General features: G+C 39.4%; 1 protein-coding gene across 1 annotated transcript in view; it reads right to left on the bottom strand.

Moving 5' to 3' along the window:
• The window catches only part of MEOX2 (mesenchyme homeobox 2), a 68,715-nt gene extending 47,558 nt beyond the window's left edge, over window positions 1–21,157 (bottom strand). The window contains exon 1 of the mRNA XM_075557592.1: window positions 20,371–21,157. Coding sequence (XP_075413707.1) covers window positions 20,371–20,869 — 499 coding nt within the window. The 5' untranslated portion in view covers window positions 20,870–21,157. The remainder of the gene's footprint in view (window positions 1–20,370) is intronic.
• Between the last annotated feature and the right edge of the window lie 4,403 nt (window positions 21,158–25,560).

Here is a 25,560-nt window from a genome sequence, read left to right as displayed (position 1 = left end):
TAAAAATCTGTTAGCAACCGATGCATGCTATTTTTTCCTTCACCATCAGGAGAAGAAATAACTTAAAGAGAAACAAATGTAGGACTCCCTCGCCTGGGAGCCGCAGAGCTCCAAATGGAGTCCCCCAGTTAGGTCTCTCTACGTTCCCACAAATCAGGCTTTTGCCTTAAGGAGTTTCCAAGGGACCTACAACTTTCACTCTTGGCTTAGTCTCCTGACTTTTGATGAATGTCAAGGTTTGAGGTTTGTTTGAATCCTTGCTCTATGAAGATCTGCTGAACTTTCTAGCAGGTGTGAAGACCCACTTCTCCCTCTGCTGCATCTCATTTTCACGTATGAAACACTTTATCTCAGAGGATGAAGCACAGTGACTTCTGTGCTTCCTGGCAGTCCCCTGCTTCAAAAGACTTCATAGTGATTTGTTTATTTCAGAGGAAATGGAGACCAGTCAGCGATGACAGATTTATTAGCTAAGTGGACATCACACACACACACACACACACACACACACACACACAACACACCTTTTCCTACAGCTCAGGCTTCCTTCTAACCACACTATAAATGCTCGAGATAATGTTATACCTTTTGGCAAATTAAAGCCATGTGATTCAATATAGTCTTTTTAAAAAACATGTATGATTTTTTTCAGCATTCTCTTCCAGAATAACCCAGTGGGGAAAATGAGCACGGAAAACTAATATTACCGTCAATGTAGAATAAAAGCCATCCTGATACATTGGCAACTCTCCAAGAATTGAATCACTCAGTGTCTTTTGGAAAATCATAGAAAGAATATTAAAACTCAAAAGCAATGTATCACAGGGATTCCAGTAACATATTTGGTAATTACTACAGGGGCAATTGCAACATAGGAAAATCCTCTAACACCTGTAATATGAAGCAATTTCAATTTTAATGGCACTAAAAGTTTAATTGCCATATTAACCACTGATACTTGTTTTCTATATTAACTAAATTGACAGAGTAAATATGAAGAATAGGCAGTAATAGGAGAATGGTCTCAAGTATTCCTTCTGAATGAATTATCAATTTTACCAGAAAGGAAAGATGATGTAGGGCAACGCAAGCTCTCATAAATGAAAAGTTTACCCCTTCCAGATTCAATTAAAAATAAAATACTGGATAACTGTACTCAGGATTCATTAATCTAGTAACCAACAGTAATTAAATGGTAACATTGCTATACTAGGAAAGTATATGTATATGTTATCATTTCCTTTATTGCTAAAAACAATTAGATGTGCGATCTGCAAAAGAAACATTCCACTTTGATATTTTAAAAAGGTAACATTTTCAAAAAGTAGATTCAGAAAGATATAGAATTAGAGGGTATTCGTCTCAACTCTGCATACATGATCATAGACTTGCCACTCTGGGAGGCTATAGCTTAGGATTGAGGGGAAGGGTTTTAATGAACTCTCGATTTCTTGCCAATTCTGACTTGTGTCGGGGGTGGGGGTGGGGGTAGGGGGACTCTTATCAACTCTTAAGATAAAACCTCCAGAAAGGAGGAAATGCCAAGACCAAAGAAAAGATATTTGTTGTTGCTGCTGGTCTCGGAGTGGATCGAAGACCTGAATCATCGCACCACAGGGCCAAAGGCTTCCACGTCTGTCTTCATTACAGAACAGACAGCCATACTTTTCCCTCACAAAGAAGGGAGTGGGTTCAAACCAATGGCCTTTCAGTTAGCAGTCGAGCCTTCAACCATTTTCCACTAGGGCTTCTGAAAGGAAAAGTAGAGTGGCATTCCACTTGTCTCATCCTTTGTATCTATTGAACTATGAGATAGCAAATAACATCAAAACCATGACTGTACGACCTCACTAGCATGACTCTAAATTCACTCCACCATTATTTTATGGTCCTAATCCTTCCTGCACTGATACAGATTGCAGTTATTTTATACCAACAAAAATAAAGCATACACGGTAAAACCTGGGAGAGCAGGAACTCCACTGGACTGTCTGGCAAACTTTCTGCCTTTGACAGTGTGCAGATGGGCCACTTTTCCATGGCTTGTTTTTATGGGAAATCTTCACATGTTCCTTGTCTGATAAGTTTCCAACTTCCACATTTCCCACCATATACAGGTTTGGCTATATATTTAGCCAGGAAGCAAAATTTCTTACATTTAATTGCAATTATAGCAAATCATGTTCTGGGTATGGTAGTTTTAATTTTCAAAGTTTATTCATCTAGAATTAATTATTACCTTAGGTAAAGAGAGAAAATAATGGTTAAATCATTTTAAAAATGAGATGGGAACAAAAATTGTAGGAATGGATCTTTTGAATGGTTCTAGAAATCCACATTGTTTTGCATTTAATGTCCCCATTCTTTAACATAGTTCCTTTTATTTTCTTCAAGGATGATCTGATCATAGTTACAGTTTGTGTTAGTCCTGGTGGATGAAATAAAGAAATCCATAGGCACTCATATGTGTAAAAGAACTTTATCACATAGAGCAGTTGCATATTGAGAAAACCTCCCAGCCCTGTCCAGATGAAACCCATAATATGCCTGATATTAGTCCATAACATCCTCTTTAGACTCACGTAGCACATGCAATGATGCTGAATATTAGGAAGAGTACAGGTGGGTGGGTGAACACTCTGTGGATTCGCTGACAGCAGAAGCATCTCCAAGACTCTGGCTCCATGTGGCTCATCAATAGGAATATGAAGCTGAGAGAGTGGGTTTGCCTCCAGGGAGGAAGAGAGGAAGTCCCCAGGATCCTCATGAGAAGGCCACACCCACCAGGAAGCATTCTCAGGTTGTGTTCTCTTTGAAAGGCTAGACTCCTCCCTTCACTCTATTTATCAAGTTGACACGAGATTATATAACTACCACACAATTTAATAGAATTCCAAGCATTCATCACTTCAGAAGTACAAAGTGAGAATGAGGTGGCAGAAATCAAGGGAGGCAAGACCCATTTGCTGAAGCCTTCTTGTATTTCTCTGGATTCTTCTTCTTGGTGCTTTAATCACCTTCAGGGCATTATTCTATCTGCTATGACTTATTGCAAGCATTGGTTTCCATCACTGTCTTCCCGACTCTCTTCTGGACGTGTGCAGTCACCTCAGGTGTTCTATTCATCTCCAGGTTCCTGCAACTGGAACCAAGCTGCTGGCACACCGTAGGCATTTGATGAATTATGTGTGGGTGTTTGGAGTTATAGATCTATTTGAATACTCCTGCCGTGTGTGTGCATGTGTGTGTGTGTGTGTGTGTGTGTGTGTAATAAAAAGAGAGAGAGTAATTACTATTAAATCAGCTTTTAAGTTGGTGGCTGGGATTTTTTTTTGGGGGGGGGGCTTTGTTTTGGTTTTTGAGCTACATGGTTTCTAATCATTCACCTTGATATAAAATAACTTTGTTAATTCTCAATAAAACCAAATTTATTGCTGTCGAGTCAATGCTGACTCATAGTGACCCATAGAACAAAGTAAAACTGCTACTGTGAGTTTCTGAGACTGTACGTCTTTATTGGATTAGAAAGTCTCATCCTTCTTCCAACAAGTGGTTGGTGGTTTTGAACTGCTGACCTTAAGAGTCACAGCCCAACATGTAACCACTATATGTCCAGGGCTCCTTTGTTAATACTTAGGAGATTAAAATGAAGTGTAATCTCATTAAAATATGTAAGCTGTGAACGTTTTTGTTTTGTTTTGATATTAGAAGAAATGTATGGAAAATATTTGTATCTGACCTAAAAATCACTCACGTGCCTAACAAAGGAAACCGTTTCAAAGTTGTTCTATCTCAAGTCTCTGGTTGAAAGTTTCCTCTCTCATCAACACCCTTTTAAGACACAGTTAAATTGTAGAGTCCTTTGATTACATCCCTTTTGAATAATATATTTAAATTCCTATTGGTTTTGTTTGACTTTCTCACATTCAGTTTTCAAAGTGAAGTGATTTAATTTGGAAACCACCTATTTTTACTGTGTACTAATATGCATTTCACTTAAATCATATCTCTAATAGAGATGCATTCCATATGCAGTCTATTTCTCCCAAGTGATTCATCTGCTCTATTTACTGTATTTGTTTAAAAAGCATCAACACTTTTTAATTGGAGAAAATTCAGGCTCATAAAGTTAATTTTTAAAAAGCCATTAGCACTAATAGTAGAGATGACTATGTCCACACATTTGTACACCAATGACCACAAATATCATATGAACAAAGGTTCAGTGCAGAAGAAACTCATATACTTTATTCACTGAAGAACAACTAAAATTTTTTCCCCATACTTTTTTTACATGACCACTAAAACTATATTCTAAATTTTACTTGGTCTGGCCTAATACTGTTCCAAAACCTGATACAAGCAATAAAGGCTGCCTGGATCCATAGACTTGATCTTCCCAGTACTATAAAATTATGTATATACTTGCATGATGCAAATAGTTACATATCGGACTACTACTGGGTGGTTCAAACCCACCCAGAAATATCTCAGAAGTAAAGACTAGCAATCTGCTTCTGGAAAACCGCAGCCTGAAACGTCTTATTGGACTGCACAATTGGAGGCACCGCGATGCGAAATCAATATTTCAGTAGCTCACAATGACAGCAGTAAGTATTTTCAGTGTTTCTTCTGTCCTGCATCCTCTCAACTTAGAAATTCTAACATAAATGTGCTCGGCAATACCTTTGCTTATCATGTAGTATTAATGATGCCTGCGGTTGCTTCTTCTTCTTTAAATTTCCAAGAGGAGTTCAATCCTCAATTAATCCCAATTCACCACCATTAAAAGCTCTCCTGCTCCCACATCGCAAAACTCTGTGACCGTGGCAGCTCATGCAATGCATGGTCCCAGCCAAGCAGTCCTAGATGTTTCACGGTACAGATGAGAGACTCCCCCTGCTCTGACCTTGCTCCTTTCTATTGCAAGATGACCGTTTTATCCCAATTTCCTCTATAAAGTTAGGAAAGAGTCCCCTCTCATCGCTTCTTCTGTTTATCAGCTACCTGACTTAACAATTCTGGAATTCAGGCCAGGGGTTCTAACACAGATCAAATCTTGAGAGGGTTTAAAAGTTAATAAGTGGATGTCATAACTGACACTGTCTGATTCCATTAAGTTTCATACTTTCCCCCTGGAAAATCTAGCTTTGCTCCTGGCATGTTCCCTACCCTTTCCCAGAAAAATGTTCTCCTCCCTATTCCTCAAGAGGCCTGAAGAATCTCCCTAGTTGACCTTACATTTTTTAATAGACTTTTATTGTTTGCCTTTATGATTCCAAAAGCCCATTTTATTTTTCATTCAGCATTATGTTGTATTTACAGACAGTACTAAGATTACGAATAAATTGCAGAATCTGTCTTTAGAATCTGTATGTATGTCAGAACAGTTAAGTAGTCTTGAAATCTAACAATCAGCTAGGAAAATGTCTTAGTACATAGTGAACTTTTGTAAGCATTTGAAAACTCAGTAAGGAAACACCCTGGACACACTAAAACACCTCATCTTTAAAATAAGCATACAGTAGTAATAATATTTGAGGCATGTTGAAAAGTGTCACCCATTTGTTATGATACACCATTGTATGTAGTTTGAATTTGTAACATAACAGGCTTTAACAGGGCTGCTTCATAAATGTTATCACACATCACATTCATAACCTGGGATCACCTGGACTTCATTTTGGAAGTGTCCATAACCTGGGCTTAATATCTCTGATTGCATCTTTATATTGCTAATCCCAGGCTTATCTCCTTTGTTCAATTAATCTTTTAAATTTTTTCAGGATACCCTTTGCTTTTTAAAAAATCATTAATATATTTTAATAAATGTTTGAGCAAAGCAAGTATTCATCCAAAATTTTGTTCTTTAACATAATACCCTTTACATTTTGCACTTAGATAAATTTAAACTTTTTGTTGTGCTTGGTTTGTGTGCTATTTGAATTCTCATCATCTTGTTTTCCACTTGCGGTTCCAGTCCTTGATGCCTGTTTCAGTAGCTGAAGGGTAAAGAAGTTTGCTTGTGCCCAGTACACCTGCCAATAGTCCTTAATAGAAGATGAAAGTGCTTTCTACCTGCATTATCCAATACTTTAGTCCCTGACTAGAACGGATATTGACTAATGGATATTGGGAACTTGGAATGTGGTTGGTTAGTCATTCTGAGAAATTCTATTTTTAATTTGTTAACTTTTAATTGATTTACTGTAACCACATGTGGCTGGTGGCTACCAGACCTCAAAGCATAAATAAAGTATGATTGTTGTTAATAACTCAGATATAAAAGTGACTTTTTCTAGTAGCTGTGTGTATGGAATGACTTATTGAACAACCCTGCTGGGACATTACCCTTCACTGTACAGAAAAGGAGACGGTGGCACTGTTGGCTAGGCATTGGGTTACTAATCAAAAGACTCATTGGTTCAAACCCACTTGCTGCTCCCAAAATATTTATAGCCTCTGAAACCGTGTCTAAAGTCACTATGAGTCAGAATTGACTATAGGACAGTAGGTGAGGGCAGAAAAGAATACAGTTTAGAAGACCCAGTATCTGTTTTTCAGAATATTTCTAAGAAGACACGAAAATATTTTAACCCAATAGGTCTCAATCCTGGAAATACATTGGGGACATTTTAAAAAATATTGATGTTGAGATAGAATTATAAGCTATCTCTGATTCGCTTCAAAATATTATTAAAAGACGAGGAAAAAGCGGGATAACTGAAGCTAAGATGGGCCCTATACTGAACGGAGGACTACTACACAGGATGAGTATACGCATTCATTGTCCCAGTCTTGCTCTTCTTGTTGAATGTTACGACTTCCCACTACAGGAAATATCCAAGCCTCTGCTCCATTCTAGATGAACTTAACCGTAAGAAATGATGGTAGGTGTTTTTATTTTGCATTTTTTAACATGTCTAGGTCATTCATATGTGAAGCCAGTGTTGACAATTTGTGCTCTGAAGGCCAATACATGGACCATCTAACTGTGACCATTCCTTATGAAATCAAGGAATTGGTGACATTAAATAAAAATCAAGGGCTGGTATAACAGAGTAAAAAGAACATTTGTCCAACTGCATTGGTTGTAAGTCACAGTAATAAATGCCACACCGTTTGGAAACTTCCACCCCATCTATCATTATGAGTTGGAACCGACTAGATGGCACTGAGTATTTTGCTTATTTGTTTGTTTGTTTTTACTGAAGCAGATTATCACATTTTCCTCCCTGGTGGATTCAAACTGCTGACCTTTCAGTTAGCCATTAAGTGCTTAACCACTCATCTATCAGAGCTCCTGGACAATGCTGCACCATTTGCACAAGCATGTTTATCGAAACTTTCCTTTCATTGGATTTCTGATTAAGCATCTTGTAAGAGTTAGGGTTTGGAATAAGCATTAAAGGTCAGATTAGGAGAGAGAAAGAGATGAGAATGGGCAGTAAAAATGAGAACCCAGAAAGTAGGCATGGCTAATATAGACAAAATGAAAAATAAATAATGCATGTGAAAAACTACTGTGAAAGTGTACCATTTTCCCTCTCAAATAGCACCCCCATGTAAATAATGTGCATGCACACATAATGGGGAGAAATAAAATTATGCTTTAACATTTTTATATATATAATGTCCTGTGACGATTCCAGATGCATTTAGTCATTAAATGATTTTTAAAATGCCAATTTGATCATATTTTTTATCATATAAAGAAAAAAGCTGTGGGCTATCTTTGCAGCGGAACAGCCAAAACGCTCCTTAGATGCAAGGAAAATGAGACCTTGTCTCACGTAATTCGTACGTGTTATCAGGAGAGACCAGTTCCTGGAAAAGAAAATCATGTTTGCCAAAGGAGAAGGTCAGTTAAAAAAAAAAAGAGGGAAATCCTCTAGAAGATGGGTTGACAGTGGTTTCAACAATGGGCTCGAGCGTAGCAATGATTGTGGGACGGTGCAGGACCAGGCAGCGTTTCCTTCTGTTGGGCATAGGCCCCTAACAACAAGCCTACCCGGACAAGAAATGCTTGGAGTTTCGTATGACCCTGGTAACTGGAAAATGAACCATTGACACTGTACTTTTGCTTTAGTGCCATTCACAGCCTGGCCTGGGAGTGAAGAGGTCCTATAGCTAATTTATACCCAGGTAAATCCAGCCAGAGATGGGCAGAGGAATTATACGAGGGATACACGTGCAGCCTGTACAGTCTCAGTGCAGGTAGTTCCACAGTGTTGGTGGGCTACTGCCCATGAATGCTTGCCCCTCCACTGGCCTCACATAGAGCTGGCAGGGGGACAGTGCAGGTGTGGTCCTCCACTGGCTTGGCCCACTGGGACCCCAAACAACCAGTTGGATCCATCTCTGCTTCCATGGCTCTCACACCCACCCTACAGTATACATGCCAATGGGATATTCAAATAGACTGAGTATGGTGACCAGCCAGCTGGATGGCAGAGCAGAACTCTCACCAGCTCCATCCTGGCCTGCTTCACTGTGAGGAGACTCATGCACCTCCTGGGCTGGGCCCCACCACCCCGGCCAGTTCTGTTTCCAGAGCAGCAAAAGTGACTTCTTCCTGCGTTAGAGAAAGCATCTTCCAGAGCAGAGAAGAAAATAGCTGCTTCAGAAACTAGAAGGTAGGCCATAATGGCCTGCTGTGGACACTGAGACAAAGACACCCTTAATCTATTAGACAGAAAAAATGACCTGGAAGATAGCAACATATAAAAAGTATTAATGTAGCCCACTTTCAAAGATAAAGCACAGGGCATTGTGTGGTATCAAAAGGTGTAAAATAGTATGTTTATTTGTGTAAAAAATACAGTATTTATAAATCAATAGTTATGTAAGAAGGAAGATATGATTTGTAACACAGGAAAGAGCTGCTTGCTGTCTACGAATAGCTATTTCTGTAACATAAACCAGAACATATAAATAATACTCAATTTGAGAAAACATACTTCTGTTCAATTTGAATTTCTAAAACATGAAGCAGACTGTCCATTTCACCAGATGGGTGCCTACAGCATAATTCTATTTACATCCCAGACCTCAAACAAAACCCACTCATAAGGTCTGATGCTGTGTTTGGCCGGTTGGCTAGCGGGTTTGAACAGTGTGCTTTAGTTAGTTGTCTAAACGTTACCAGTCAGCCGCACCAAGTCTACAAGCAAAAAATACAAACTACTGTCATCTGGTCTACTTGGTTCATAGTGACCGCCTGAGAGTTTCTGAGCTTGCGAATCTTTATAGGAGAAATAAGCCTCATCTTGCAGACAAGCTGGTGGGTTTGAACTGCCAACCTGGTGGTGAGAAGTCCAAAACTTACCCAACAGCGCCACCAGGACTACAGGGTTCAAATCCAGAACAGTTAGATAAGGTAGATGTGGTTTTATCTGACATCAATTAGTCAAATGTTTGTTTTCGTACATAACTTCTTTTGATGCACAAAATATCATAAAGAAACACATCTAGACACACCAAAACATTTTAATGATGATATGTTATAACACATTTAAAAACTAGCACTCATTTTTATTATTATGTATCTCAGATTTTTAAGGCTTATGGGGTTATATATAAATGGAATGCTATTATTTGGGGTCTGCTTGTATTAAATTTTAAAATGCTATGGTCTATTGCTTAAGATAGTAAAATAATTCAGGAACACTGGTAATTGATGACAAGAATCACACCAGTAAAATATTAGAAAATTGTAGCCAGTGTCTACATTTATTAAATAGTGATGAAAATAAAATAAAATTAGATTCTGAGCTAGGTAGTTTATGCTCAAGCAAAGCACTTTGTAAAATTCCATTTTCTTCACTCAAAAGCAGAAGCCAAAATTGTAAATGATGCTGGGTTTTTTTTTTATTGGGAAGCATGAAAAGCTTATGATTTCCAAATATTTTATGAGGGAGACATTTCCTTTTAAGGGCACTAGGCTGAAGTCAGAATATGGAAGTTCAGCTGCCACTACTTGGCTGAATGGACAGACATGACTTAACCGCTCTGGGCTCGTTTCCTCATCGAGGGAGTACATTTATTGAACTGGGAAATACCTCCTATAGCTTCCAGTGTTCTGATCACTCTGGCTCTAATGATCTGTTCACACATTATACACGACAACTCATTAAGAAAATGAAGCCTACAAATCAAGCCTCCATTGAAATCCTAGAACAACAACTAGTGTGCTGCTGTTGTCCCTTGTTATCCCTGCGGAGGGGTGCTGACCATTTAATGTCTGGGCTTCCCATACCTGTCCCTACTGCCACACAAACACTCCCTACCGTCCAGCCAACTTCAACTCCAAACAGCCATGGGGGACAGAGTAGAACTGTCCCTGTGGGTATCCCAGATGGCAAGCCTTCAAGGAATAGGAAGCCACATCTTTCTCCTGAGGAGCAGCTGGCACTTTATGGCCACCCAGCTCTCCCACTGGCTGAGAAAGAAAGAAGCGCTGTTCTTTAGACACTTTTCATTTTAAGAATTAGACAACTGTAAATCTGAAAAGATTGAGCTTTTGGTATTTGGGATTTTATTACACTATTTCTCGCTACTATTTACCTAAGAGCAATCCCAACGGACATCACATATAATAATTTAATTCTTTTCTGAAGTACATTTCCAAATCCCACCCACTGCACAGTGGGTGCAGGGGTGTCACTAAGCTAAATAGCTTAAATTTGGTCAATCACCCAGGACCTGCCACCACGAAGCTTTATTTTTCTCTATGACCATAATCTAAGGAGTAACTTTAAAGGATGCATTAAACATAAAATCAAATACACAGAAAGTAAATGAGCAATGGAAATCTTTTTTTATAAAACAGATGAATAAAATAATGCCCAAAAGAAAAATAACTCTTTTAAGCATTTTATAATGCATATAATGAGTTTTAGTGGTATTACACATTTACTGTGTGTAAAAGTCTCCAAATGAAACCAATAAAAATAACAGTTATAATACAGACATTCTTTCTGGAGCTAACTTCTATAGCCTAGCAGAGAATATTGTGACCTGCTCATTAACAGCTTAAATGAAATGTGTAATTTCATGATTATATGTGAATCACTCTGGTTTAAGTTCTGTCCATTCTTGATTAAGTGGACATCTGTCTGTCACGTTGAGAGCAGGTGCTTAACCAAAAGTGGCAGAAGGTATCCTCAAATAGGGAATTGGGAGACAACCCCGCCAAATGCAAGAGGCTGTGTAATCGGAAAGCTAATGAAAGCAACGCAGCCGACTGCTCCAGAGCTCGCCAAATGGCCTACAACTCTAGGGTCCTATTTTAAATCTCAAGCAAACTTTCATTCAAGAAAGATTTTCTATTGCGACACTTGTCAGCAAAATACAAGCAAGGGATGAAGGCTGTTAGCAGATGGCCATCCCCTGCTAGATAATTATACCTGTATTAAAATATAGTAAAATCCTGAATATTTACTGGGCAGACATTTTTCAAAGTGCTGTATGTATATTAACTTACTTTAATTATTTAAATCCCTAAAATAAAACTAGTTAAACTATTGTTTAAATTGGCACAAACCTAAGACAGAACCTAGATTTAGCTCCAGACATTGCGTTCTCCCCAATTTGCCCTCCATATCGCTCCTTCCTGTAGGGCATTCCTTTCGGTTGACTTCCATGGGCTGAATTGACCAGTCCTTATACTCTAACTTCTGATGACATTGGGACAATGGGAGGCAACAGAAAGAGATGAGAAGGTCTGAAGACAGGTTACTAAATGACACTTGACATTAGACGAGAGCTGTGATCTACAATTGGATCTCCACGAGAAACTCCTGTCCCGTTGCTCTTGCTGGAAGGTCATAAAAACTCCCTCTCTTTGACCTGTCAAGCCTGGGGGAGTTGAGGTTTCTCCAATGTGGTCACACCCTGGGTGAGTAACCATTCAGATTTCTTCTCCACGCCTGACTCACCGCCTGCCTCTGCACTGCAGGACACCTGCTCCTTTTCTGAGATGGTGAGTACCACACAAGCTATACCCTTTGTGATCGACCAGCTACAGGGTGACTGCAAGAACAACATGGTGCTGTCACCTGATTTTACTTTCCTGAACATTGACTATTCAAGAGTGAACTTGCTAAAACCCTTAATTGGGAGGAAGGATGATACTCCTGGAAGGAAAGATACCTAGAAATTCCGAGTTTTGAGGGAGATCATCAATGTGGAAATGTGGGCAGCTATATGCAGTTTTCCAGATTTGGTTGCTTAAACTCTTTGCAGTCAAGTTAATCTGTTGTAATACCTTACATCTAGAAGGTGTCTAATCGAATGCATCTTGATCTGTTTATATTTAAAATAAGACAAAATATTTTTAATGTAAACTTATCCTGTGTTTGGGAAGAGTTAAATTACCTTAAAAATAACATACCAAACTGTTTGCTGTTGAGTTCATTCTGTCTCATGTTGATCCTACAGGACAGACCTACTCCATATGGTTCCGAAGACTGCAGTCTTTACAGAAACAGACTATACACCTTCTGTCAAAAAGCAACTGTTGGATTTGAACTGCCGGCCTTTCAGTTAGCAACTGAGAGCTTAAGCCCTGCGGCACTTGGGCTCCTATGGATTGATCGAGTTAATGCTTATACCGAGATAGCACAGTAGTTTTGGGGGGAAAAAGGGGGGGGGGAGGGAATCATTTAAGATTCCACTCAGTTAGTAGTGAATCACTTTTAGAGAGTTTTGAAAATGTGAAAGCCATTTGCTAAATTATTGGTGAACCTACAAATCCAAACTGAGCTCTCTACACTTCGATCCCATAAAGAATTAAGTTTTTATGATAGAATGTTATGTTCCTGAACCCCATCTTAGTTGTGGAAAATTGAATTACGTGTGGGATTTGCTTTGCAATAACTGTTCATTTGATAAGCCTCTGCTCATTTTAACTTTAAAAAAACGAAAAGGAGAAGACGACTCTTTAGGGCAGTCTCCTAGTTTTGCAGGGAGCTCACTATCATCCTGTAAAAGTTCACTTGGCAGCTTAGACCCAGTGGAAGGCGCCGCCTGCACAGACACTGAACATTTCACCACTACATTTGCAAATAAATAGCACTTTTCAAAAATAAATTTTTATTTGGGTGTCATTTCTGGCTACAGTTTAAGGCTATATTTTCAAAGAGTAAAATTCCAGGCCTTTAAAGTTCTACTGGCATCCGCCAGACTGAGCTGGCCCCTCCTCTAGGTTCCCGCAGAGCCTGAGAGAGAGAGGTGACCTCATCTATATCGCTTTCTTGCCCCCGGTCATGTAAGATAGCTGGACAGTATTTTCTTCTTCTTCTGGTAGTAGCAGGGAAATCGCTTGAAGTGTGCGGAAGATAATGAGCTTGAGGGAGAGGAAAACAAAAGAAAACACAAACAGCAGGGGAGTTGGCAGGTTTGACGTTTACGACTCTGATTACCCGCTTCAGCCTCCTGGCCTCTCCAAACAGCTGTAGCTGCTTCGAGCGTCATATTTTATTTTGTAGTTGGGACACTTAACATACTGTCGTCTTTAGCGTGGACACTGGCTGATGGGCAGCTGTCGAAACATCCAGTTTGGAGTTTCATCAATCATATATACGTGTGAATATATTAAGCCTTTTAAAATGGACTGTTTTAATGGGTACATCAAGTATCATTTCCATTCTTGCTTTTTAATTCCCTTTGACCTATTAAAAACCAGTCAAAATTAAAATTGTGAAAGACAAATACCTGGCATTCAAAATGTAGACTATCATCAATATAGTCTTCTCAAGACCCAAGAAACTTACCTAGATAGGGAAAGTTTATGGAAACCACGAGAATATTTATGGAGATTTGAAACGTAAGAATTGACGTGATTTGAAATGTTTTGAATTTAAAGCTTTAATCAACACCCTCAACTTTTTTCTTTATCACTATCAGTAATTACCTGCTGAATTGATGTTATATTTGCAATAAAAACAAAACTTTCAAAGATGCAAGAATTGAGTCTTCAATATAGATAAAATTTTAGAATTGTGTGTATTTTAGTAAATGTTCAATTCAAAATTAGCAGAACAATAAGATCATACAGGTTAAAATTCAGTTTATTTTTTAGTTCTGTATTATATCACTTAGTGCCATGGAGTAAATTCCAAATTATATTCAGTCTACAGGGCAGATCGGACTGCCTCTATAGCTTTCTAAGGCTCTATCCTTTTATGGGAGTAGGAGTCTTGTCTTTTCTCCCAATTGTATTCTACAAACAGGGCAAAAGAGACCTAATTTAAAAAAAATTTTTACTTCCCAAAAAATCTTTATATGTAATACAGATTTAACCTGATCTCATTTGTTCATATTTCTCGTGTGAGATAGGAAAAACATATCATAAAGTTCTTTCATAGCCATATGAACACCAGTATCTTATAAATAGTATTCAATTTATAGAACATAGTCTGTATAAAGTCAAAAATGCTATATATTTTTGAAACACAATTGGATAAAATAAATTTCTATGAATAATCATATATTTTAATTTATATATTTAATTTTAAAATACTATAGAAAATGAATTATTGATCTATTTGATCCTAGAAAATATCTTTCTTTTGACTTAGAAATAAATTCAAACATTTATTTTTAATTAAAAATAATATCCAAAACTGGAACAACAGGAATAACACGATTATTTACTATCATAAAGTACAATTTAACACCATTGTCTTAAAAGGAAAATACATACCATCAGTTTTTATAATGCAAGTAAGACAGGAAAAGCACTGCAGAAGCAGGCGCCGAATTGAGATGACTATGTCCTAAATACAGGTAAGGTGAATTGAATATTGGGTTCAAAAATATGTTTATTGAACTTTTTTAATTTAAGATTTACTACATCAAAGTCTAAAAGATTTGGCAAGGGTTTCTCCGATAGGACTTTTGGACCTCACTGAAAGCTGTGAATTCAGAATTGTGTAGAAAGTTTAGAAGCCAACTTTTCTTTACGCTATGCACTTGAGGAGTTCAGTTTACGATAGCTCTCGAAAGAAATTAGTCATAAAATCATCAATGCCAAAATAGACACAATATTTATGTTTTATTATCTTGACCACCTTAACAAGAGTTTAATCATAGATAAACCAAAACCTACAGCCATGGAGGTTAATTCCAACGCATGGCTATCCTGTTTCTGAAGTTACAAATCTTGGCGGTTGCGGACATCCTCATCATTTCTCCCAAGGAATGGCTGGTAGGCTCAAACTACTGACCTTGAGGTTAGCAGCCAACACATAATCCACTATGCCATATTAATGTCCAACACACTGAGGTGGAAATATGTTTAGCAATAAGATGTGTCTTCTTCTATAAATATATTAAATAGAAAATATAGCGCACCTAAGGTATTTCTATTTCTAATTTCCAGACACCAGTCTCGGTTTGGCGTGTGCATGTGTGTGTTCAGTTTTGATTTTCTCTCTCTTCTTTATGTTTTCACTGTTGGAGTCAGCAAGCGGTACGTGAGCCAGTAGACAACCTAACGGGCCACGCAGGTCCTTCGCCTTTTAGGATTACAAAAGGGGTAGGGACAGCATTGCTCATAGGCTCGCTTATTTTGCTAAAATATTTTATTCCATAAAATGTTTTTTATTATTAAAAGAATACTGCAAAAAAGCACAAAATTTAGGTAATAGCAATTCCTGTGTGTTCTATTTTTTAACTTTTCTCCAGACTTATCTCCTATTATAGATGTTTGTAACTCTCATAGGAATGTTTAGAAAATAAATACTCTCTGAAATACTAGAGATAAACTACTGAAGTTAATATTATATGATAAAATATATTGTATATTATTTTGATTTGCAATAAAAAATTTAAAATATCATTGTTTTGCGCTTTAGGTTGCCATCTAATACAGCAAGCGAATAAAATTCCCAGGCAAGGCAACATTATCAGGCCAAGTTCATATAATATATTTCTATGTGGGGAATTTTGCCATAATTCAGTTATTAATTCATTCCTAGCGGGATATTTTAAGCAAAAAAAATCTATTAATTTTCCCATTAAGTATGAAATTAATCCCTGAAAATTTCTTAATCTGAGGGTATATTTTTAAATTTAAAAATAGTGTCTTAAGATGCTTAGGTGTCATGATAAATAATATTAGTTATTTCAAATCCCAGTGCTGTGATAATGAATCTGTTGTGAAACATAAAAGAAAAGTGGGGGAAAAAAAAGAAAAATGGGATAACCATTAAAACACCTTTTGATTTTCAGTTTATAACAAACATCAACTTTTAAGATGATAAAATAATGGTTTCCATTGAAAATTACTATAGACAGAGAAGAGATATTTAAATATTTGTGGTGGTCTCTGTCTCTGAAGCAAAGTTTGAGTGGTACCATGGCTAACAGCGAATGATTATCCTTTGGAAATGAACTATAAATAAAGAGACCTATGCGGAATTTGAAGCTATTTTTATTTTTATTTGTAGTTTCACATTTATTTCTGACTTTCACAATAAATTGCCCTAATTCAAAAGGGAATTTTGCTTTGAGGTTTTTGTTTTGTTTTATAATTTAGTTATTTTACTCATGTAGGTCGGTGGTACTTAGGGATTTTGTTGTTGTTGTTTTTTGTTAGTAAGCTGCCATTTTAAAATGTTCCTCCCTAAAAGTAATCTACCACACCAAAAAAGAATAAAAATGCTATTTTATTCCATAGTTTTAAGATATTCTTCTACAATTTTGAAGAGCCAATAAATTACTTTCCAAGTAAAAAACTAAAGTCTCTTTTTTCTTCCTGAAAACTTTACTGGACTACCTACAAAGTAGTAATAGTAGAAGAAGAAGAAATAAGAGCCAATTTTGGTTTAATTTTTAATTTATTAAATGTAACACTTGCCTTTCATTCTGCCTGATCCAATATATAAACAGATATAATTTGACAACACATGTTTTATGATTTAGTGGTGATGGAACATTTGAAATCTTACAAAAATTTAATAGGGCTCAAAACCTAGTAAATTCCACAACCTGTATAACTCTTTTCCTTTTTTATTTTGGTATAATTTATTTTTAATAAAATATGTACTATTGCATATCTTATTCAATTTTATGGGGAAATTTGCATATTTACATTTTATGTGGCTGCATATAGCTAAAGTTAGATTGCTTAATTTGAGTTATTATAGTTGAAAGTAGACAGTTTAAACTTATTACTTTCTACATTGCTTGGAGAACAATCAACTGAGACTGAATTCAAGCAATTCACACTCTTTATAGGACTTTTTTTTCAGAATCACCTGCTTTGGATTGGTTATTTTAACTACAACTGTAAAGTTTTTATTTTTAAGGGTTACTTTGAAGACATAACCAATGTTGGCTTTGTTAATAATGCTGGGAATTACATTGATTCAACATTATAAAGATGATGAACATATATAAAATTTTGATTTATTTTTCTGTTAACATTGGATGATTTCAACTGTCGATAAACTAATATGGAAGTCAATGGCCTATAAATGTTTTCTTAGGCCCCTAAATCCCCTGATTTTTACATTAGTGTGTTCAGGTGTACTGGAGAGGGCAAGTAAATAGAAGGTGGCTTCCTTATACTTTTATCATCATTATGAAATATACATATAAGCTTTCTACACATTTGGGTTGTTTTGTTCATATTTCCTGGGGTTAAATTTGTACTTGAACCCAGCAACGTTGAATTATATACATGGATATACAATATGGACAGTCACTTCTCAATTCCGATTCATAGAGACCCTGAAAGACAAGGTAGAACTGCCCAGAGGGCTTCCAGGGGAGCAAATAGGCTTATCTTCCTCCAGGAATGACGTGTGTTGAAACCACCGACCTTGAGGCAGAATTTGATTCCCACTTGTCAACAGATTTATGCATTATGTTTACTTTCAAATTTCAAAACGTAGTAAATATGAATTATTTAACAAAATACAAATGGTGTCTACAATGAATGACTTGACTTTCATCGGGTAGAATTTTAAGTTTCATAAGCTTAAAAATCAATTTAATTTCATTTTAAGGAATATTGAAATATTAGAATGGTGTTATAGGATATGATAAATATACAAGTTGGTGATATCCCAGAACTGTAATAATTTTCTATGTTTTTTAAGAGTTACCTATCAAGATGTCCTTATATTATTATGAAAAGAAATAGTTATGGGCATAAATCATGAACGACCAAAAGCAAGGTCATTACAGAAACGCACACATCTTGATTTTAAATCTGTCTAAAGACCTGAAAAATATTAACTCAAACAGAGATTTGGAGATTTACATTTTATTTTCAATAGATTCATGCTTAACCAGAAACTACTGTGATTTTCCTTTCAGTTTGTCAAAATATCCCACCAAAGAAAAGTTCACTATTGGTCTCCAGTGAACCTACTCTTGCTGATGATTAACTGTGTTTCCCAATAATATTAAATTCCCTGAATAGCATACCTCACTAGCACACTTTTTTCTTTGCGCTTCAACTATGGAAGTTAGCTTGAATCTGTGAGAATAAACTTGATGATGTTATGATCTTCTTACCAAAGGCAGGATGGGGGCAATTTGATTTTTATTAAAATAATTGAACACAACCAGCTTTTAGATTCCAGTATCTATTCCCACCAACCGAAACAACATGTGCCTTCATACATGCAGTGTGCCCTGAAAGTCAGAGAAGCGGTTGTTCAATTCAGGAAGAGTCAGGAACAATCCATCACGTAGATAGTTTTCATTGCAGAATAAAATGAACTGGTAAGGGCTTCAGGTAATTGCAACCGTAGACGGAACAACCAGACCTTTGGAACTGGGGACCTGCTTCCCCCAAAACACATTGTCAAATGATCAGTCTATAAAAAGTTTGTTACCTTCTAAAACACACGCATACGTGCCCCGGCCCCGGCCCAATAAAGATGTAAACTTCACGGCAAAATTTGCTTTTTAACTCATTGTCTTAAGAAGTTTCATTGATTGATTCATAAAAATCTATACAATGAGTGACTCGGGCTGACAGCTTCTTAGAAATATAAACTCATTTGCGATGAACCACTAAAATTTCACCCCTGGACTTGGAAAGCAAAGTTAGGTTTTGTCATTGTTGCGAAAGCGTCTAGTCCATACAAACACTGATGATTCGATTCCATTGATAAGAAAAATGAAGCATGCTGCTTAATCGTTGTTTCTGCGACAGCTTACTAATGAATACAACATTTCCAACTAGGAGTACTTTATGAAACTATTAAATCAATTTTGCAAAGAACCAAGAATATGCCCATGTGGCTATAGTAAACATGTAACATTTATTTTCCAGAAAGTTGAAAGCCGGCCGTGTCGCTCTGTAGCTGCACAAGAAACCTCAGAAATTGCTTAGCTGTGAAGTATTATACCTTTTCCTACGGATACAAACAGGGAAGGGTTTTCAGGAGCTTCCTGGGAAAGCTGGAGCTGCTCAAGACTGCTACAATTTACTTGGCCGAGAAAGCCTGGCCGCCCGTTCTGGGATGCTCCTCTCCTTAGCTGCTCGGGTCCTTCCACTGCTCCAGAGAGCAGCCCTTGGCGAGCCTCTGGCACTCGGTGAGCAGGCACCCGGGAAGGGCGTTTTGCCTCCTATTAATCTTCCCCAGATAATATTCAATTGGTGGAAGAGAACTTGTCCCACTTTGGTAGCCCCTCGTGAACAGAAGAACCGTCTTTCTGCAGCTCTGCAGTTCTCTGACGCTTGACTTTCCTCTGTGTTTTCGGGGACTGCCTTACTACTAATGGAAGGGCTCTTTTACCATTTGGGGAAAAAATGATACTATTTAGGGAACTCTGAAATCAGAATTTTTTTAAGGAGCTTTTTCTTTTCTCATGCTCTCTGCCAAGTTCCATCGCAAGTTCCAAATATTGTGCAATAAGTTGGAAATCGAGTTAACGATGGGAAAAATCCAGCAACTCTGAGTCGGGAGCCTACAAAGGAGCAGTGAAGGAGTGGCACTCGCCCGCACGCACGCCTCAGCAGATGCAGCATCTCTTGGCGCACTGTCCCCACCCCACCCCCACCCCCCAGCTTGAGCGGAAGGGCACGCATCGCAATGCCTTTCCACCTGGCCACTCGACCTTTTCCCACCCCGACCTCCTGGTAAACGAGAATGGCCCTTTGGACACCTTAGAGCTGCCAACCGACGGCACAGTTGCTGCCCAGAGAGAAACGCACGTCCCTCCTTCCCCCCCCCCCCCCCCAATAACCAGACCGCGGCAGTCTCGCCAAAGTAATGGGCTCGGACGCAGGAAGAACCAGGCACGTCCCCATCTTTCCTGCAGCCTCGGAGTATTACCCAAATCTCCGTTGGCACCTCCCCGCCCCCTTTCCCGCCTCGCGATCTCCCTGGCCGCGCGCCTCACCTGAGCTGTCGCTTTTCCTCTTGCTGCCAATTCTCTTCTCGGCCTCTGAGGGCGACAGCGCCTGGCGTCCGTAGTCCCCGGGCGCGCACGCCGCCCCGGTCGGGGTGGAGGAGCTGGAGCACAGGACAGGCGGGCTGCTCCCCAGCTCCGGGGGCCCTCCGGAGTCCGGCTGCAGACAGAGGCTGTGGCGGGCCGCGCTCGGCGGGGAGGACATCTGCGGGAGGTGCCAGTTGGTTTGCAGAGCCTGGTGCTGCTGCTGCTGGTGGTGATGGTGGTGGTGGTGATGGTGGTGGTGGTGACCCCTGTGATGCTGGCTGGCAAACATGCCCTCCTCGTTGGGGTAGCCCGCGATTATACACGACGAGGAAGACGTGGAGAGCTCGGGATAGGACATGTGGTCGGATCTTCCATGGAGGGCCAAGGAGGACTGGGAGAACGGGTGCAAGCCTTGCGCCGTGGCGTGCGGGCTGCGCAGGCAGCCAAAGAGCGGGTGTTCCATAGCATGCAAGTTGCAGGGTCCAGCCAGACGACTTCTCGAAGGTTCCGAATGCCGCCGAGCTCTGTCAGGGGTCCCTGGACGCTGTGTGACTGCCCTGTCCCCCCAACGCCCTCGGCACCAGCCGCGCGATTCTCTGAGCTGGAACGGCCGGGTCTGCAGCCCCGGAGGCCAGTCTCCTTTACATATAAACCTCCGGACCCCAAGGAGCTTCCCACTGAGCTACTCGGATGTCAAGAGTAGGAGAGGTGGAAGCCAAAAGAAGGTGGTCCCAGAGAACTGCCTGGAGGGGGAAATGGCTCCGGGAGGTTATAAATAGCGTGTAACGTGAGCTGGGGGCTGGCTTAGGAGCCCCGGGCTGACCACAGGCAAACGCTCTCCACAACTCCGCTCAGTGCGCGCCGCGCGCCCGGAGTTTCACTTCCTTTCGCGAGCGCGCCCACGCCCGTCGCGACCTTGCCCGCCGCCAAGGTCGCCCGCGGAGCCCAGGGCGCACACGCGCCTCGGAGACACGGCCACTCTGCCTCTCCAGGCGCCTCCACGTAAGGCGCGCGCTGGCGCACCGGGTCCCAACTTCGCTACCGGTTTCCAACCCGCTCGCTTCTCTCAGCAAACTTTTTTTGTTTTTTGGTCACTGCCTCTTGGGCAGTGTCACCTGCTGGAAAAACTAGGGGTCCACTTGAGGAGCGTGGACCGGCAACAGAATTAAAGGGAAACGGATCAGAGCTAGTTTGGTGCCTGGTGCCAGCCCAGGAGGTCAGGTTTTTCAAACATTGCGTCTTCCTGCGCCCGGGGCGCAGAGGCGCGCCCAGCAGTCGGTGTCACTGGGAGGGTTTTCCGTGGGCTCAGATGCCAGGTCCGAAGTGGCAGGAATGTGCACTTTGGACTGGAAAGGGCAGCTTTCCTACCCAAAGGAGAGGGACTGGTGAGATGGGTAGAAGTTAAGTATGCCACGGAGAGAGGTGCTGCTGTCCAAGTCTCCCCATCCACACCTGGAATGCCAGGTGGCATCTCCCTTTGCCCAGCCTCACCCAGTCTTCCGCGAAAACCTCCTGTGTACTCTGCTGGTCCCGTTCAATTTCCTGGTCACTAACCCACTAGGGAGGACGGGTCCTGGGTAGAAATATGGAAAGCAATCTCGTGTGGATAACATGAGATGTGTAGATTGCACGCACACTTTCCCTCAGGAACATCTAGTCCCTTCATTTCCCTCTAGAAACCCACTAGCTTCCGTTAAAAAATAAACCAGTCAATCGCCTTCCCCCAAAGGTCCCCGCAGAGAGACTTATTTACACTCCCCGCCCCCAACCTCAAGTTTACTAAACTAAGGTGCTTCAGGTCTCCCTGATAATAATTTGCATGCCCCCCATTGTTAGTTAGTTAGTTAGTTAGTTAGTTAGTTAGTTAGTTAGTTAGTTAGTTAGTTAGTTAGTTAGTTAGTTAGTTAGTTAGTTAGTTAGAAAACTTGCCACTATGACTAGGGAAAGCGAGGGCTGTTTTGGATTTTCCTTCCCCAAATAGGCAAGCGTTGCCTTTGATACTGCCACTTACTCGGGAGGCGACCCTGTCTGCTGGGGGCAAAGTCGTTTCCCCAGGACAAATGAGCCTCGCATAATGAGCTGCAGGAATGAGGGGGTCTTGCCTGGACCATGTAGTATCAGAAGAATATCTGTGATCGCCTATCGCTCCTGAGTACCGAATGCGCCACCAGCATCCTGGTCCCCTTATTTTCGTTGTCTCAGGTGTCCAGGGGATGGTGACCAGGTCTTTGATGTAGTTAATGGAATGAATGGGGACAGCAAAGTGGGCTAGCCATCTGGTTTGAATTAGGAAAAAGTATTGATTAACCTTTGAGCGGTACCCTAAAGGCAGAAACGTTTCTCTCGCCAAGTGCCTCCAGCTTCAGCCTTCTCTCAGGCTTTCCCTCTTAAATTCTGTTACAGGACGGTGACTTCGCAATAAACTTCTACATCCGTGCGAAAGATCGAATGATTTTCCATTGCTGGGGGGATGAGGCGGGGGGGGGGCGTTATCGGGAATTCTGAGGTTTGTAAGCGCCGCTTTCTTTAACGGAAATTGAGCCCTATTTTAAGGAGAATTAGTTTTGCAGACTTCGTTTAGGGAAAAAAAAAAACTAAAACGTTTGTTCACCAGCTGCTCCGCTTTTTCAGTCTTGGGCTGAGCTGGGACCTGCTGCAAGCATTTGACGGTAAGACTTTCTTTGCCGGTATTTTGTGAATCTAATATTGCTTTCGACTTTAAAGGGGGATATTCTTCTGGTTTCTAATGGCTTAAGTCCTGGGGGTGGGGGCAGAGCTTCAATCCTAAGAATATTTCCTCCTGACACTCCCTATGCTTTTGGCTTTTTAAGAATTAGGAGAGAAGAAAGGGGAAGAGGGAGGAAAAAAAGAAGGCATATACTCTTCCAATATCGAAAGAATATTTTTTGAATTTTCACTGTTTATGGTTTCAATATGTGCGCTGATATTAAACATTGAACTACAAAGAGTACTGCCGGACATCCCAAACTCAACTTGTTCCTCTGTGGGCTCTGGGTAAAAGTAGGGAGGCTTTATCCAAATAGAAATGTAGGTGACCACCTCAAAAAACAGTAGCCAGAAATATTTGCCTAATATGATTTTGTCTGCTAAAACCGTTGTGGAAAACGTCCAACAAGACCGACTAAAGACACACTTGATTATAGACACCAATAAAAAAACAAACATAATGATCCTTTTGGTTCCTATTGGTATAAAGGGAGCTGAGCCATTGAGAAATGAATGGATTTGAATTCATCCAGCGCCTGGCAGGTAAGGAGCAACGAGCCAGAGAAGCTTTTCATCTCCAAGAGCTGAGATTTCTCTTTGAACCTGCCTGGTGATGATGCTGACTTGTTTCTCACTTCATTGTGTCAGATGTGAACAACATGTCCTGAATCTTCTGTGGACCTGCGGCAGCCAGTTAGCCATTGAAACCCCAGGGCTCGGCGTCTGAGAGGAAATGGTAGCAGAGTTTAGAAAGAGCGCATGTCTTCCACAGGCACATTTAGCACAGGGTTAGCAAGGAGGGTCTTTGTAAATGGAAGACAGTGCGTTTATATTAGCAAACATTGTTAACTCCGTGTTTTCAGTAAAAGAGAAAATCTTGTCATAAGGAAAAGATGACTTGGAAGTGGAAAGATGTGTAACTCAAAGAAAGGGATGAAAAGTTAGTTTTGTTTTGTTTGAAAGAAAATGTGGACACATTTTGGAATTATATGGGGGTGTTTTTAATGTTCTCTCAGTTTTCAAATCTGTGAGAGTTATTTTTTAAGATGCTTTAAGCATTATTGTTTCTTAGAACATTTGGAACCATGTGAAATATTATTTTTTATTGTACAGGCCATAAAGAATTCTGTTTTTAAGGTATAGGAAAAATGTGAGGAACAAAAAGATCGCCAGAATTCCCTATGATAGCTATTTAGAATCCAGATCTACAAAATCAAATGTGGAAAAGCTGCCTTTTACTTCCAATGTTTAATTGTATCATGAAGAATGAAAAGATTAAGATGTATTTTAAGATCTCTGATACATTCATTTTGAATTCTTCATGGGATAGATTATAGTTAGTCAATATTTACAATATCCTTAAACTTTTCCTGGGGGGGAAGTAATTATGCCCATATTACACACAAGGCTGTAATATCAATTAGCTTATGATAAAGAGGTTCAGTGTGTGGGAAAAATATCAGGGTGTTCAATTCTTGTAGCCCTTTGACAATGTAGCCTTGTCAAAATTATTTTGTATTAGGCTCTTTAAAGTTGATATATTATTATTTCTCCTGTTGGAATGAGATCATATTAAATAGTAAAGGAAAGGATATTTTTATTAGTACTATTTCATTTTAAGGAAAACAAAGCTCATTAAGTGTTAAAATTTATTAACATTCTTATATGAATTTCCACTCTCCTGTATACTTATTGGTTGAACAATGATAAAAATATTAACTAAACCATTATCTTTGCCAACAGATAGAAAACTCTACTTTGCATTTTACTTGATAGATGAGTATTTGACTTGGTAACAAAGTCATGTGAATTTAAGTCTGGATAATTGCATCAAAACTGAAAATGTTCACTGAAAATTTTGTTGAAGATATTATATCCCCTATATCTTTCTCAAGCAATAGCATTAATGTCTTAATCTTGGTCTTACTGGGGAAAAAATAAGGGAAGAAAATACACACAAATAGATTAATACCCAATGGTAATTTCTGTGATTTATGATGTATCTATTTTATAAAATTGAGGCATTACCCCCCTCTAGGAGCATAGATTATAAAATGTAAAGGAATGATCTGTTTAAGGTTAACTCATGTTACTTAGTAATTCTATATATATACCTGTACTGATTAATTTCAAATAAGTGATTCTCATTACCTCACACGAATTTGAAATTTACTGATTTTCCAGTAAAATGTGTTCTGTTTTGGGTACGTGTGAAGAGATAAATAGTTAAATGTTGCTTCTGAAACATGCAAGATAATATCTAACATACGTTGTCTTTAGAGCTTCTATCTCTTCAAGTCGATTATTTTGTCAATTACTTATCATCAATAATGTACTAAAGACTAAGTAAAGCTCTTTTGCCTAAATCAATAAGTGGCAAGGCAAAATACATCAAAATGGAAACTTCCTAACAGATAATTTACAGTG

This window comes from Tenrec ecaudatus, chromosome 9 (genome assembly GCF_050624435.1).
Source record: "Tenrec ecaudatus isolate mTenEca1 chromosome 9, mTenEca1.hap1, whole genome shotgun sequence".
Taxonomy (NCBI): domain Eukaryota; kingdom Metazoa; phylum Chordata; class Mammalia; order Afrosoricida; family Tenrecidae; genus Tenrec; species Tenrec ecaudatus.
The sequence above is the reverse complement of the archived record's forward strand: the minus strand, read 5'-3'. Positions and strand labels throughout refer to the sequence as shown.